At 39.2% G+C, this 12,842-nt stretch overlaps 1 protein-coding gene across 1 annotated transcript; it reads right to left on the reverse strand.

Moving 5' to 3' along the window:
• Positions 1-7,689: 7,689 nt before the first annotated feature.
• LOC130880799 (serine/arginine-rich splicing factor 3-like) lies at positions 7,690-8,689 on the reverse strand. Its single transcript, XM_057780012.1, has one exon. It carries the CDS (start codon positions 8,627-8,629, stop codon positions 8,147-8,149), a length of 483 nt encoding a protein of 160 aa, XP_057635995.1. The 5' UTR covers positions 8,630-8,689; the 3' UTR covers positions 7,690-8,146.
• Between the last annotated feature and the right edge of the window lie 4,153 nt (positions 8,690-12,842).

The following is a 12,842-nucleotide window of genomic DNA, read 5'->3' on the forward strand; positions in this document are numbered from 1 at the left end:
GACCTGATCTTAACGAATTATGACCTTAAAGGAATTATATCCTCAAAGACTATCTTTCCAAAGAAGAGCATAGTCATTGTTTGGTTTAATCTTAAGAAAAGCCGTTCTGCCAACACAAAGAACTCCAATCAAACCAGATTAGACCAAATTAAAATTTCCGTGTTTAATAAATACAACACTCTTGGGTGGACTGTGACAGCATGGCGGGAAGAGGAACCCAAGCAAACCCAAAACTAAGTGTTCCTTTTTCCAGTGAGAGCCTAAATAGCCTATGGAAGTGGTCCTGACCCTACCCAGGGGGAGGTTAGTGCTTGGCAGGCTAGGAGTTGGAGTCCAAGAACTTGGCAGGCTGGGATGACACTACCAACTTAATGTTACATTCTAGACTCTTTGGATATAGGGGTATGTTGAAGGGCTGGGTCTCACTTTTGACTAAACAGTCACAAGTATATAAACTGAGGGTTTTGACATTAGATGCATAGACTGAGGGCTTCAGCAATAGATTCATAAAACTGATAACTGCTGTGGGACGATGGTTTGTGCCCTGTCAATTGTATTTTAATAAAACACTGATTGGCCAGTAGCCAGGCAGGGAGTATAGGTGGGACAATCAGGCAGGAAGTAGAGGCAGAGCAACAAGAACAGGAGAATTCTGTGAAGAGGAAAGCGTGGTCATCGGTTGTGACCCAGTCACAGAAGAAGTAAGATGTAACTGCCTCGCTGAATAAGGTACTGAGCTACATGGCTAACATAGACAAGAATAATGGGCTAATATAAGTTATAGTAGTTAATAAGAAGCCTAAGCTAGTGGGCCAATCAGCTTATAACTAATGTAGACCTCTGTGTGATTTCTTTGGGACTTAACAATTGCGGGAAACGTGCAGGATAGAAAACCTCAGACAACAAATGACATGACCACATTATGGTTAAGTGGAAGGTGTTTATTATGAATATGAGGGTGAGAACAACCAGAGCCATCTAGAAAACTATAGAGCAGAGAGAAAAAGGAGTAGACTGAACATGCCTAGCATACTGGACTTGACCATAAGAGGAGGCATGTGGAGTAAGAGAAAGAAAGAGGGGGTGTGGAGAGAGAAGGGGGGGAAAGGAGATCAAGAGCAAAATAAGAGGAGACTAAGAAAATGTATAGCCAAAATAGCAGTGTTATAATGAGAAATGAGAAGCCCATGGACTGGATAAGAAGAAATGTGAGGGAAACCCATGTGTTGGATAAGTTTAGAGGAGGGGAAGGTCAGGATGTGAGCATGGGCTTTGAAATGTATAGTAGGTACTTGTGATACTGATGGATCCTGGAGGCCAGCATGTGCTTTGGAATGCTAATAAGCACCACTGATAGCCATTTGTCCCTTCTGTCAGTCATAAGGAAGAATGGTTTCTTTGGTAGAGGGGAACTGAGTTTACAATTCCCCTGGAATGCTAGCTTTTTTCTAACTTTCAGAATTTGGAGGAGATGGGAGTTTCATTTGGAGCTGAATAGTAGCTATTACTTAGGACTTAGCCTAGACTTATTGAAGACTCAACACAATGTAAAACAATATGCACATATAATTTTTTGACTGGAAATGATACATATTTTGCATTCTAATATGTTTTCAGTTAGCAGGGTTTATGAGATAGCATTTTATATGAATTAGAGCTGACTTTTATTTCATGATAACCATTTGAAATTTTGAAACCATATTAAAAATGTGTTTTGAACATTAGACTTCTTCTATTATAAATAGTTCTTAGATGTCCTGATTTTTAAAGTAACTTTTTCACTAACTGGGAGGTAGTGATATAGCCTCACTCTCTGCCACAAATCCTAAAGGTACAGATGCCTTTATCATCAGACTATCCTATTTATGTATCATGTCATCTTTTCTATCCCATGCACTGTTTTGGGCCCCAAAGATACACAAGTAAATGTACCTCAAATTTTTATCTCTGATAGATTTGCATTTTAGTGGTGGAGAATGCTAAGCAAGTAAGATATAGAACCTGGCAAATGTTATGATTAAAGTTAAGAAAATTATGGGAGAATTTGACAGCAGGAAGAGATAAGATGCACATAGAAGACTTCCTGAGGGGACTAACCTTGACTGGAGGTTGGAAGGAAGCATAGGGAGGCCTTGGAGTGCAATTAATATGCAGTAAGAGGCATGGCAAATCATGATGAGAGATGGAAATGCTCCTTTGTGCCATCATTGGCTGAACTGTGTCAAGCCAATGTTCTCCTATGGTGAAGCTGTGGGTATCATTTTGATCATTTAGAAATAATGGCTACAGGAGGCACCTGGGATTAGATTAGGTGGTGAGCATGGGGCCTTCATGATGGAATTAATGTTCTATAGAAAGTTCCCCTCCCCACTCACTTTCTCTTTTTCCTACCCTGACCTCATTTCAATCCTATTTTGAAGAAGCTGTGATCTGAATATCCGTCTCCTCTAAATTTCTATGTTAATATTTAACCATAAAGATGATATTAGAGGGTGAGGCCCTGTAGAAGTGGTTTGGAATTAAGACTAGAATGTTACAGAATAATCTTTTTGTACACTGTGAAGATGTGTCACTCTGATTTTTTTCATAAAATTCTGAACAGCCCATTTCTAGGCAGGATATCCAGGTTCAGAGGATTCTGGGAAGAGGATAGGCAGAGTCATCAGCCAGATGGAGAGGAAGCAGTATGGTCAATACAGAGTAAAGGTAACTGAGCCATGTAAAAGATCATGGATGAAAATGTATGGGTTAATTTAAGTTACGAGAGCTAGATAGAAACAAGCCTAACTATTGACCAAGCATTCATAAAGTCTTCCTGTTATTATTGGTGAGCTTATGATCCTAAACAAAAACATCAACAGTAGAGTCCTTAAAAAATGGGTTAATTCCCTAAATTCAAAAGACCCATATGAGGAGCTGGTTAGCTTCTTTTGTCTGCCTCTGTGGAAGAGATCCCTCATTAGAACCAGACCATGTTTACTGCCTGACCTTGACTTTCTAGAAGGGCAAAAGATAAATTTTCATAGTCTAAGTCACTTTGACTGTGATGTTTTCATTTTAGCAGCTCGTGCTGACTGAGATAAGAATGGACCACTAAGTATCTCTCTGTATTTGGGTGATCAGTCATTGGAAGCATCACCCCAGACCCTGGCCTGGGACTTGCGTTGGTTCGAACTTCAACTCCCAGCCTGCCAAGCGCTGACCCCTCCCCGGGGAGGGTCCGGACCACTCCCATAGGCTATTTGCGTGGCTTTGGGTTTGCTGGGCTCCTCTCCTCACCAAGTGTCCTTGGATTATCTGAGAATGCTGCATTTATTAAACATGGACATTTTAATTCGGTCTAATCTGATTTGATTGGAGTTCTTTGTGTTGGCAGAGCAGCTTTTCTTAAGATTAAACCAAACAGGTGATATCCTGAGTTTTACTCCTAGAATACAGTCTGGTAGGACATCTTTAAGAAAGGAAAAGAGAGGAAAGAAAGAATGAAAAGAAAAATATTTTTGGTTAAGTACTTCAAACACTGTAAATGAGCATACATTTCTACTTGTGGATTCATAAACATCTCCTACTATTAAAGGCTTTAGAATATCTTGTTGAAAGGAAACTCATTTTACTTTATTTTAGCATTTTCAAACCTCTTTCTTAGCAAAACTTCAAATTAGAACCATGAATCTCAGGATTTCCTAGGCCTGCATTGTTATAGCTGAGGCAGGAGCTGTCCATAGGAGAGGTGTCTGAGAGCTAACCTGGGTACCATCTCCCAAAGAGATGTCGGGAACCTCACCCCTTACAGTCCTCAGTGGAAATGTTGCGAAGTTGAAGTTCTAAGTTAAACAAGGCCTAAGAAGTAGGAATAATAACAAAAATTATATTGAGAGGTTTATGAGTTATATTTAGTTGTTTTAAACAGGATGCAGTAATTATTTTCCCACACATGTCTTTGGAACCTACACAATTTGCTTCTAGAGGTGGATATGGAAATCCTGAGTTAGATACTATGCAGCAATGCCCAGTAGGTCCATAATATTCAATGTATTTTTAGAGTAAGCTACAGCCATGTGACTTACTATTTTCTTTTGTTTTGTTTTTTTTGAGCACAGCAGTCTCTTTTTTAAGAAAAGAAAAGTCTTGCTTTATTCCTTATTTTTCATGCTGATTGAACTTAAATCCATCTTGGATGAAGAGTTGACATGTTAAGGGCACAAGGGAGCAATAATTAGAGTAAAGGAGTGTAGGCTCCAAACATTGCTAAGGGATCAGATGCTTTCCTCTGGACTTGTTTTACAAAACCATAACTGAGTTTCTATCTTGTTCAAGCTTCTACAGGTTTTTTTTCCATTTACAAGGTCTTAAATGAAATTATAGCTTGGGCAAATGGAATACATATTGAACAATTTGAAAAATTAGAACTAAATGTCCTGAAAGGGGCTGTACCGACAGACACCCTCATCAGCAGTGAATTGAGCTTGCTTGGAAGAAAATTGAACTCATTATAGATGATGTGGTCTTTATTATTTTTATTCAAGAGAATTTTTAGCATTTTCAGAACCTTTACTTGTCACTCCCAAATTGATAGCACTCGCTAGGAAAGAAGTAGAATTGTGCAAACTTCAATGTGCATCTTGATTAGCCACTGAGTGCTTCTGTATTGTGATCCTGAGCTAAGATCAAAATCTAACCTTTTAGAGCATCAGCCTCCTAATTTATATAATATGTTAACCATTCTACCTCTTCATGAGGAATAAACAATGCATGTGCCGTATATATCCTAAAACCTAATATAAAACATTCAACCAAATCATCTACTTGTGTTCAATACATATATCAAATATCTTGTTTTGCGAGTTATCGTATAGAATGCAGTAATGAACAAACAGTTCCTAAAAGTACAGCTTATTAGACAGGTTGGGATAAAAGACATAGTCACAAACACTGCTATGAAGAAATTCCCCTAAACAGAAATTCCCCTAAACAGGAATGAAAGGTAGAATAGCTTACTCCTGTTATGCGAATGATAACAAGAAAGTCATTGTAAAGGTTTTGAAGAGTGGAAATCTTTCATCTGTTAGAAATATCAGATGACTTAATTTTAACCTGGCTCCCATAGCAGTGTCAAATGTTGGTTTAGGAAGGTGTGGTGACTTAAATGAGAATTTCCCCCATAAAACAGTTGACCCCAAATTAGTGGCACTCTTTAAAAGGTTTGGAACCTTTCGGAGGCAGAGCTTGCCTAGAGGGGATATACTACTATGGGTGGGCTTCGAGAGCTTATAGCAATGCCTTATTTCCAGTTTGCTTTCTCTGTCTCATGACTGGGTTTGAAGATCAGATCTCTCAGCTTCCTGCTCTGGCTGCCTATTGCCTGCTACCACCATACCTCCACCACAGTTGTGAACTCTCTCTGGAACCATAAAGCCCAAATAAACTCTTCTTTCCATAAGTCACTTTTGCTCATGGCATTTTCTCACAACAGAAGATAACTAATAAAGGAGATACAGATAAACTAGTAAGCTGGTGACTAAAGTAGAAGAAGCATGTAGAGAGAGAATCTGTTTGGCTACAGGAGAAAGACAAGATCAGATCCTCAAAAGATTACACCAAACAGTTTGCAAAGGTCCTTAGCATACCTGGAAATCTCTGGATGTCCAGAGTCTAAAGGAAGAGAGATAGCCAGGTGTTCATTGACAGTCTAACAGAGTGTAGCATGGACTTGACTACAGTAAGACAGGATGGGGCAGATAGTGAACACCACCTAGGGTTGCCTAGTCACTCTAGGAATGAGAAGGAATGTATACCCTGAATAGAATATCTGTCATTTCGCCCTTGCTTTTTTTCCAGTTATCATTTGGGGAACCCAAGAGCCTGATGGTTTCCTAGGTTTATAGACTAGTCAGAAAATGAAACTATTATGAGTTGCCTTTAGACTTCTGCTTTTTGCCCATGAGGCAAATGTGTCACTTAGCAACACATTTTGAACTTGGCAGCACTCAAAAATCTCTGTGAATGAATAAAGCAAAATGGAGGGAAGTGAGAGCATTGCGTTAATGTGAGGAAGTGTCCTTGCTGGGTGTGTATTTACTGGACATGTGCCAGAAATCCAAATTATGGAGAGCCAGTGATTTGTGATTTGTGCAGCAGGAGAGTTGCTGTTGTGTTCAGAAAATAGAAAGTTCTTTCACTACCCTGTTTTGCAGTGTTAAATAAGGCATGATCTTAATTTTTATTCATTTAGTATGTGTGTGGGAGGAGGCAGGGCATGTGTATGTGTGTGTGTGTGTGTGTGTGTGTGTGTGAAGACATGTGCTCACAAGTGTAAGCATATGTGGAGGGCAGAGATTGATATCACGTTATTATCCTGATTTTTCAACTTAGTTTTTGATAGTCTCTTATTGCACTTGGGACTGCTTATTCAGTTTGACTGTTGACTACTGAGCCCCTGGGATACTTCTGTCTCCACCTGCCAGAAGAATAGCGACCCCTGGCTTTCCCATGGGTCCTAAATATTCAAACTTAGGCACCCACTAAGCAGTATCCCCAGGCTGAGGTTGTCACTCTTTAGGCTCCAGGTAAGGTGTGGTCCGATTTCATTCTCTTCTAGAGTCTTGACTGCAGAAGAATGAGTCTACCTTCAAGTTCTCTCAGTTTATTTATTGGGAGCATCTGTCCCCATGTGTTTATCTATTTATCTATTATCTGTCTGTCTGTCTGTCTACCTATCAATCATCTATCATCAATGTCCTCTATCTTGGTCTGTCTATCTATCTATCTATCTATCTATCTATCTATCTATCTATCTATCATCTATCTATCATTTATTTATCTATCATCATCATTCCCTATCTATCTATCTATCTATCTATCTATCTATCCATCCATCCACCTATCATTTATTTATAAGAAACTGTCATGCTACGATATGAGTAAGTTCTTTTTTTTTTTTTACTGTTTCATTATGATTTAATCTAATTGCACACACACACACAATCTGAAAGCACAACTCCTCCAGATTTCTCAGAGACAGGGTATGCATGCCTCTACAGTCAACTGTGCAGTTACATTTAGCCACATGGTAGATTTTACATCATGATCAGTTTGGAATCCCATGCAAGACCTCAAGTTATCAAATGAAATCAATTTTTAAACTTTGTTGAATGTTTTTATGCTGAAGATAAAAGCTACTTTTTATGGGCAACTTAAAGAGTTACAATACCACACTGGTGCTACTTTACAATGTTAGTGACATGATCTTGAATTGGCTTCAACTTCTAAAAAATGACTAAATCTTAGTTAGGTGACAGCCAAAGAGGGAAAAAATTCTTCACTAATCCAGTGCCTCTCAGTTATGTTTCTTACAAAGAAAGAACTGGGTAACCAAATGCTTTCCCAGGGATAACAATGGTAACAGTGGGTTTGCTCAACTGACTACTACACAATTAGGCTAGTATTTTATTAATCCAAAAGCACTTTACAAGAAAATATAAGTATGGCTTCCAATAGGAATGTTATACTTGGACTTGATACCAAGCTCACAGATTTGAGTGTGTAAGGAAAAACAGGCTTTCAGGTTAAACAACAATTTGTAACCAAAACTTTAATCCCAAGGACTCTCACAAACATATTACAAATGACAGCATGAAAAAGAAATCTTGCACAGTAACTCAAAGGTTCAGCTCTACAATGTACCCTTAAACTAACTGGTAACTTAGTCTTCCATTTCCAAATAAAGAATGTTACAAACAGCTTCCTCCATAGATGGCAATCAGTGAGGAACAGCTTTCAAAGTCTTCAGAGTGCAGTTCCCACCCTTTCCCTGTTAACTTGTGTTAACAGCAGCTTTTACAGACTGCTTGTCATTTCACCCACAGCTCCAGACTGTAATCCAGCTAATAAACTAGTTTTGTCAATTTCCATCAGTGGTTTATCATTAGTACATCACACTTTAACTGGGCAGGATCTAGGTTTATTTCAGTCTATGAAAAACTAAAGTTCAAAGCAAATTCAATCTTGCTTAAGGGAACATGAACAGCTAAAACATCTTAAAAATGCACCAAGCTTATGAAGTCTCAAACAAAACTTGAATTTCCTGTACATACTCCTGTCAAATGAAGTTACTTCCTGTACACCACTTCTTTTGCAAACTGGTCTTCTACTTCCTTTCATTTGACCTAGATCGGCTACGAGACCTAGAGAAAGATCGAGACGGCTTATGGTTTCTCTCACGAGACAGAGACCTCTCTCTTCTCCTATCTCTAGAAAGTGACCTGCTCCGGCTTCGAGAGAAGCTTCTCCTTCTTGGAGATCTTCGCCGAGGTGGAGGACTCCTCCTACGGTAATCATCTCGAGGGCGACGACCCCAAGAGGGAGGGGGGGCACGATTCCGACTTTTCGACAGCTCCACTCTTACTCGGCAGCCACATAGTGTTCTTCCATCTAGCTCTCGGACAGCGTCAGCAGCATCTCGGGGATCCTCAAATTCAACGAAAGCAAAGCCAGGAGGGTTTCGAGCAACCCACACGCTTCGGAGCGGTCCATAATAGCCAAATGCCCGTTCTAATTCAGTCTTGTTCCCATTGTTTCCAAGATTACCTACATACACCTTACAATCTAATGGACAGGAATCACGATGCATTTCGAGATCCTGGGTTCAAGAACCGCAGCTCAAATCCCAACACTCCGACGAGGCCCACCCGCACCCTCTGAGATCTGCTTCCGCAGATGCTCTCAATGCCCTGGCGTCCACGAAATGGCCATGAGTAAGTTCTTGATTCTTGTTTGAGGCTTCTATCAACTCCCAGAGTCTACCTTTAGTCCCGTCTCCTGGTATTCTATAAAGACAGTTATGAAGCTCCATCTCATTACACTGGGGTTATCAATCAAAACACAGACACTAAAATAAGTTTTCTAGGGATCTTGCATGATATAAAGTCACCTTAGGATGATCTATTTTTCCACATTTTGTTGGCTAGGAACAAACCACAGGTGTTCCCCCCACACCATGCACATGAACACATTATGGGTAAAGAAAGTTACTACACAAAAGGTGAACTCCAGAGGATGACTGGAATGGATACTTTTCATTGGGTTAGGATGCTCCACAGAATCCACTTTAAAGGAGAAAGGGTTAATTTTCAGCTTATAGTTTTAGAGGGTCCAGTTCATCCTGAGAGGCAAAACATGGCAGGGTTAGTGGTGATGGGTGAATGTGGCTAGGCTCGGGCAGATATCTTGATGGACCATAAAATGCTGGAGAGACAGCATAAAGGAAGACTGTGGGACCTCAAATATGACAATAACACAAGCATCTAGGATTGTCCAGGATATGAACAACTGGAAAACCACTGTCAACGGGCTGCCTATGTATGCTTAAACACTGCTAGGGCATAAATGATGATAATGATGAAAACTTAAATTGACCTCTTCTTATAAATGCCTAAACAGCATAAAACTTAAGGTCAAGTAATCAGTTAGTCAACAGACTAAAAGTAGAGAGGCTCAAATAAGGCAACTGTGGAACAGTTAAGTATTTTCTTTGTTTCATCTATGTTTCTCTTTAAAAGCTCTCCCTTTGGGCTCTCACCCGAACCACTTCTTGTCTGGAGCTGGGGAATTTATGTATCATTATTTGCTCCAATAAACTTATAAAAATTTTATTACTCTTCCGTTTACTTTTTCAGGGAGTTTGTCTACCAGGGGAGGCATTAAAAAACAGTTATTCTAGGTCAACCTGTAATAGATCATATTTAACTCTCAATCCACACTGCTGGGTACACAGTAAATAATAGAAATGTGAACTTGACAGAATTTTTGGCTCATTGGATTTGAAGAATTTTGGTGTTTGGACAATGTGATGGTTTGAAAGAAAGTGATCCCAAAGGGAGTGGCACTATTGGGAGGTAAGACTTTGTTGAAGTAAGTAAAGTGTGTCAGGGTAGAGGCAGACTTTGATATCTCCTATATGCTCAAGATACCAGTGTCTCAGACTACTTCTTGTTGCCTGCAAGACAAGATATAGGACACTAGCATAGTGTCTGCCTGCACACCACCATGTTGCACCATGATGATAACGGACTAAACCTCTGAAAATGTAAGCCAGCCCAACTAAATATTTTTCCTTTATAAGAGTTGCCATGGTCATTGTATTTCTTCACAGCAATGGAGACCCTAACTAACACAGATAGGAAGCTTTAACAATATGTCTTGAGTTCCTAGTCCGAGCTAGTGGAATCAGAGTCCATTAATAACAACCCCAAAACAAGCGGAAGAAATGTTAATACTGAGGAAGAGAGCAAGTTAACTCCTAAACATGATGTAGATGAAGGAACTTTGTAACAATTGCCCATGTTCTTCAATAGAATGAGGGCAAGTTAGGAATCACAATAAAATGATTCTGGTTTGGTGGATCTCAGATTGGGAGTTGGCTTCTGTATTTCTCAAAAACTCCTGGCTAATGTAAATAAGGTCTCAGGAAGACACTACAGTGGTAAGTTTGGGACTAATGTACATCAGTAGCCTCATTTCTAACCACCTAATCTACTCTTTTTCACAGCTAATATTTCCATCATTAAGCATTTGCAAAGGATAGGGTTACCAGTGTTGTCACCATATATATTCTAATTTTGACTTCTTTCCTTTGAACTTATCTACAGATGCATCAGCTATAGCTGATTTCCATCACCATTAATTAGCAATATACTTGAACAAAGTTTTCTTGCATAGCCCTAAATGTCATCATTGTTTCTCCACGTTGAACTCATGTTTCCATTCTATGTTTCCCATAAAATTTTATCCTAAAAGTGCTATGTATTTGTACTGAGATTTTTTTTTCATTTCTCACTTTCCTTAAGTACTCCAAACACATAAAATTTAAACTTTTAGAAGTTTAGAATAGCAGATGTTCATTATCTCTTAGTGTTAAAATTTCTTCTCAAATTATTATGAATATGAACCCTTGACAATTGACCAAAAGAATGCATGTTGCAAATATTAGAAAATACTGAATACAAGAGAATGGCATTGATAATGTATCATGTAGTGAGATATTTGGAATTAGCCCATGCATCAAGAAGAAACTGATTCATTGTTGGAGATGAGAGGTGGCAACAGCAATTCCATCATTATTTTTTCTGTTTTGAATTTTGAAATAGTACTATTACTTGATTCTATTATCACCTTTCCAGATGTAGATTAAAGTTACAGAATAATAGATTATCAAATAAAATCTTAATCATGTATTAGTGGATGTGTTCTTTACATTCATTCACAGTGTTTGAAAGCAAAAGATTGGAGACCCCTGGATAATGTTGCTGTAGCAAGCACCATGAAGCTGAGAGCTACACTTTTCTTTTGATAAAAGTGAGAAGATGGGGGCAAAGGGTATAAAGAGAATTGACATAATTCTGTCCCCAGGCACTGTCTAAAGACAATTATTAAGGTAAAGAACATATTGAAATAGAGGATTTGAAGCCAGTCAGTGGTGGTGCATGTTTTTAACCCCAGAGTTTGGCTGGCAGAGGCAGGCAGGTCTCTGAGTTTGAGGCCAGCCTAGTCTACAAAGAAAGTTCCAGGACAGTCAGGGCTACACAGAGAAACTCCATCTAGAAAAATGGAAATAAAGGATTTGTACATCTGCATATGTAAATTTACATATCCTACGAATGCCTTGGAACAGCTGAACATCAGAGAATCCAAGCATCCCATTTTAAAGACTATCATTCTGGAGAACTGAGAACCTGTGGTGCTCTGGGCAGAGGCCAGGCTGATGAGGAAACAGAGGGCTATACAGACATTTTTGCTGCATGGTCTATTAATTCAGACTTGTGTGAGTACAGCATGTATTGAAGTTATTTTGTTCTATATATGGAAAATGAGAAAAAAGACAAGTTAACAAACAAGAACACATGGGGCTGGGAAATACAAAACTGCTTCACACTCTTGAGGACGCTCATGTGAACTTAAGTGGCTGATGCACAGTTATAGCCCATGCTTATCTGATAGAGTTGACTCCTGACTCAAGAGCACTTTGTCAGATGGCTTCTCATTGCTCAGTATACAGTGTTCCTGAACTAACTAAATTCATTACTGTAAGAGAGAGAAAAAGGAAGAAAGAAATCCAATTTGGCCCTTTTACTTAGTCTGGATGACTCCAGAAGTTTCTTTCAACACTAAGGTGTTTTGATTCTATGTCTCATTCACATTTTAAAGGTATGTAAAATGAAGAGATTCATGCCCCCCCTTCTCTCTCTCTCCCCCTCTCTCCCTCTCCATCTCTCTCTGTCTTCCATTCTTAGTCTCAAAAAGGCCTGTTCATTACACATGGCTCAGAAAAGCCTTGTGTGTGCTTCATTTATTTTCACTGGGAGGTCACATGTGAGAAGACTTTGCCATTAAATTCGTTGTGAAATTTTGCTTGTTTGTAACTTTATCAAATATTAACAGGGAAATGCCTGTAGCCCTGTGCTAGGGGATGCCTGTCTGAGCTGAACAGACAGAAGACAAGCAGAGAATTGCAGGGTTATTGTAGAGACGGTCCTCCGTCTGACACCCCAGATCCATTATGTGCCTGCCTCTTTGATTTCTCTCCCTGTCTGGGCTTCAGGCTTCTGTGTGCTCTATTGGTATCCGAATATGATCAAAGGCCTTGTGACATTTAAGCTTAAGCAGCAAGACATTCCTGAAAACAACTGTGGTTCAATATTTTCCATAGAACTAATAATAATTCTGCTGCCTTCACAACTATAAAGAGCAATGGATGCCTTGCGAAAAATGTACAGGAGATTGGATTTTCTTAGAATCACAAGGCTAGAAACGAAATCTCTTTGTTCGTGTGAGTCTATATATTTTCT

Source organism: Chionomys nivalis, chromosome 1, assembly GCF_950005125.1.
Source record: "Chionomys nivalis chromosome 1, mChiNiv1.1, whole genome shotgun sequence".
In the NCBI taxonomy this organism is placed as follows: Eukaryota; Metazoa; Chordata; class Mammalia; order Rodentia; family Cricetidae; genus Chionomys; species Chionomys nivalis.

Bases quoted from the DNA above. Each gene is read 5' to 3' on its own strand.
- LOC130880799 (XM_057780012.1), bottom strand. From the start codon at position 8,629: ATGCATCGTGATTCCTGTCCATTAGATTGTAAGGTGTATGTAGGTAAT.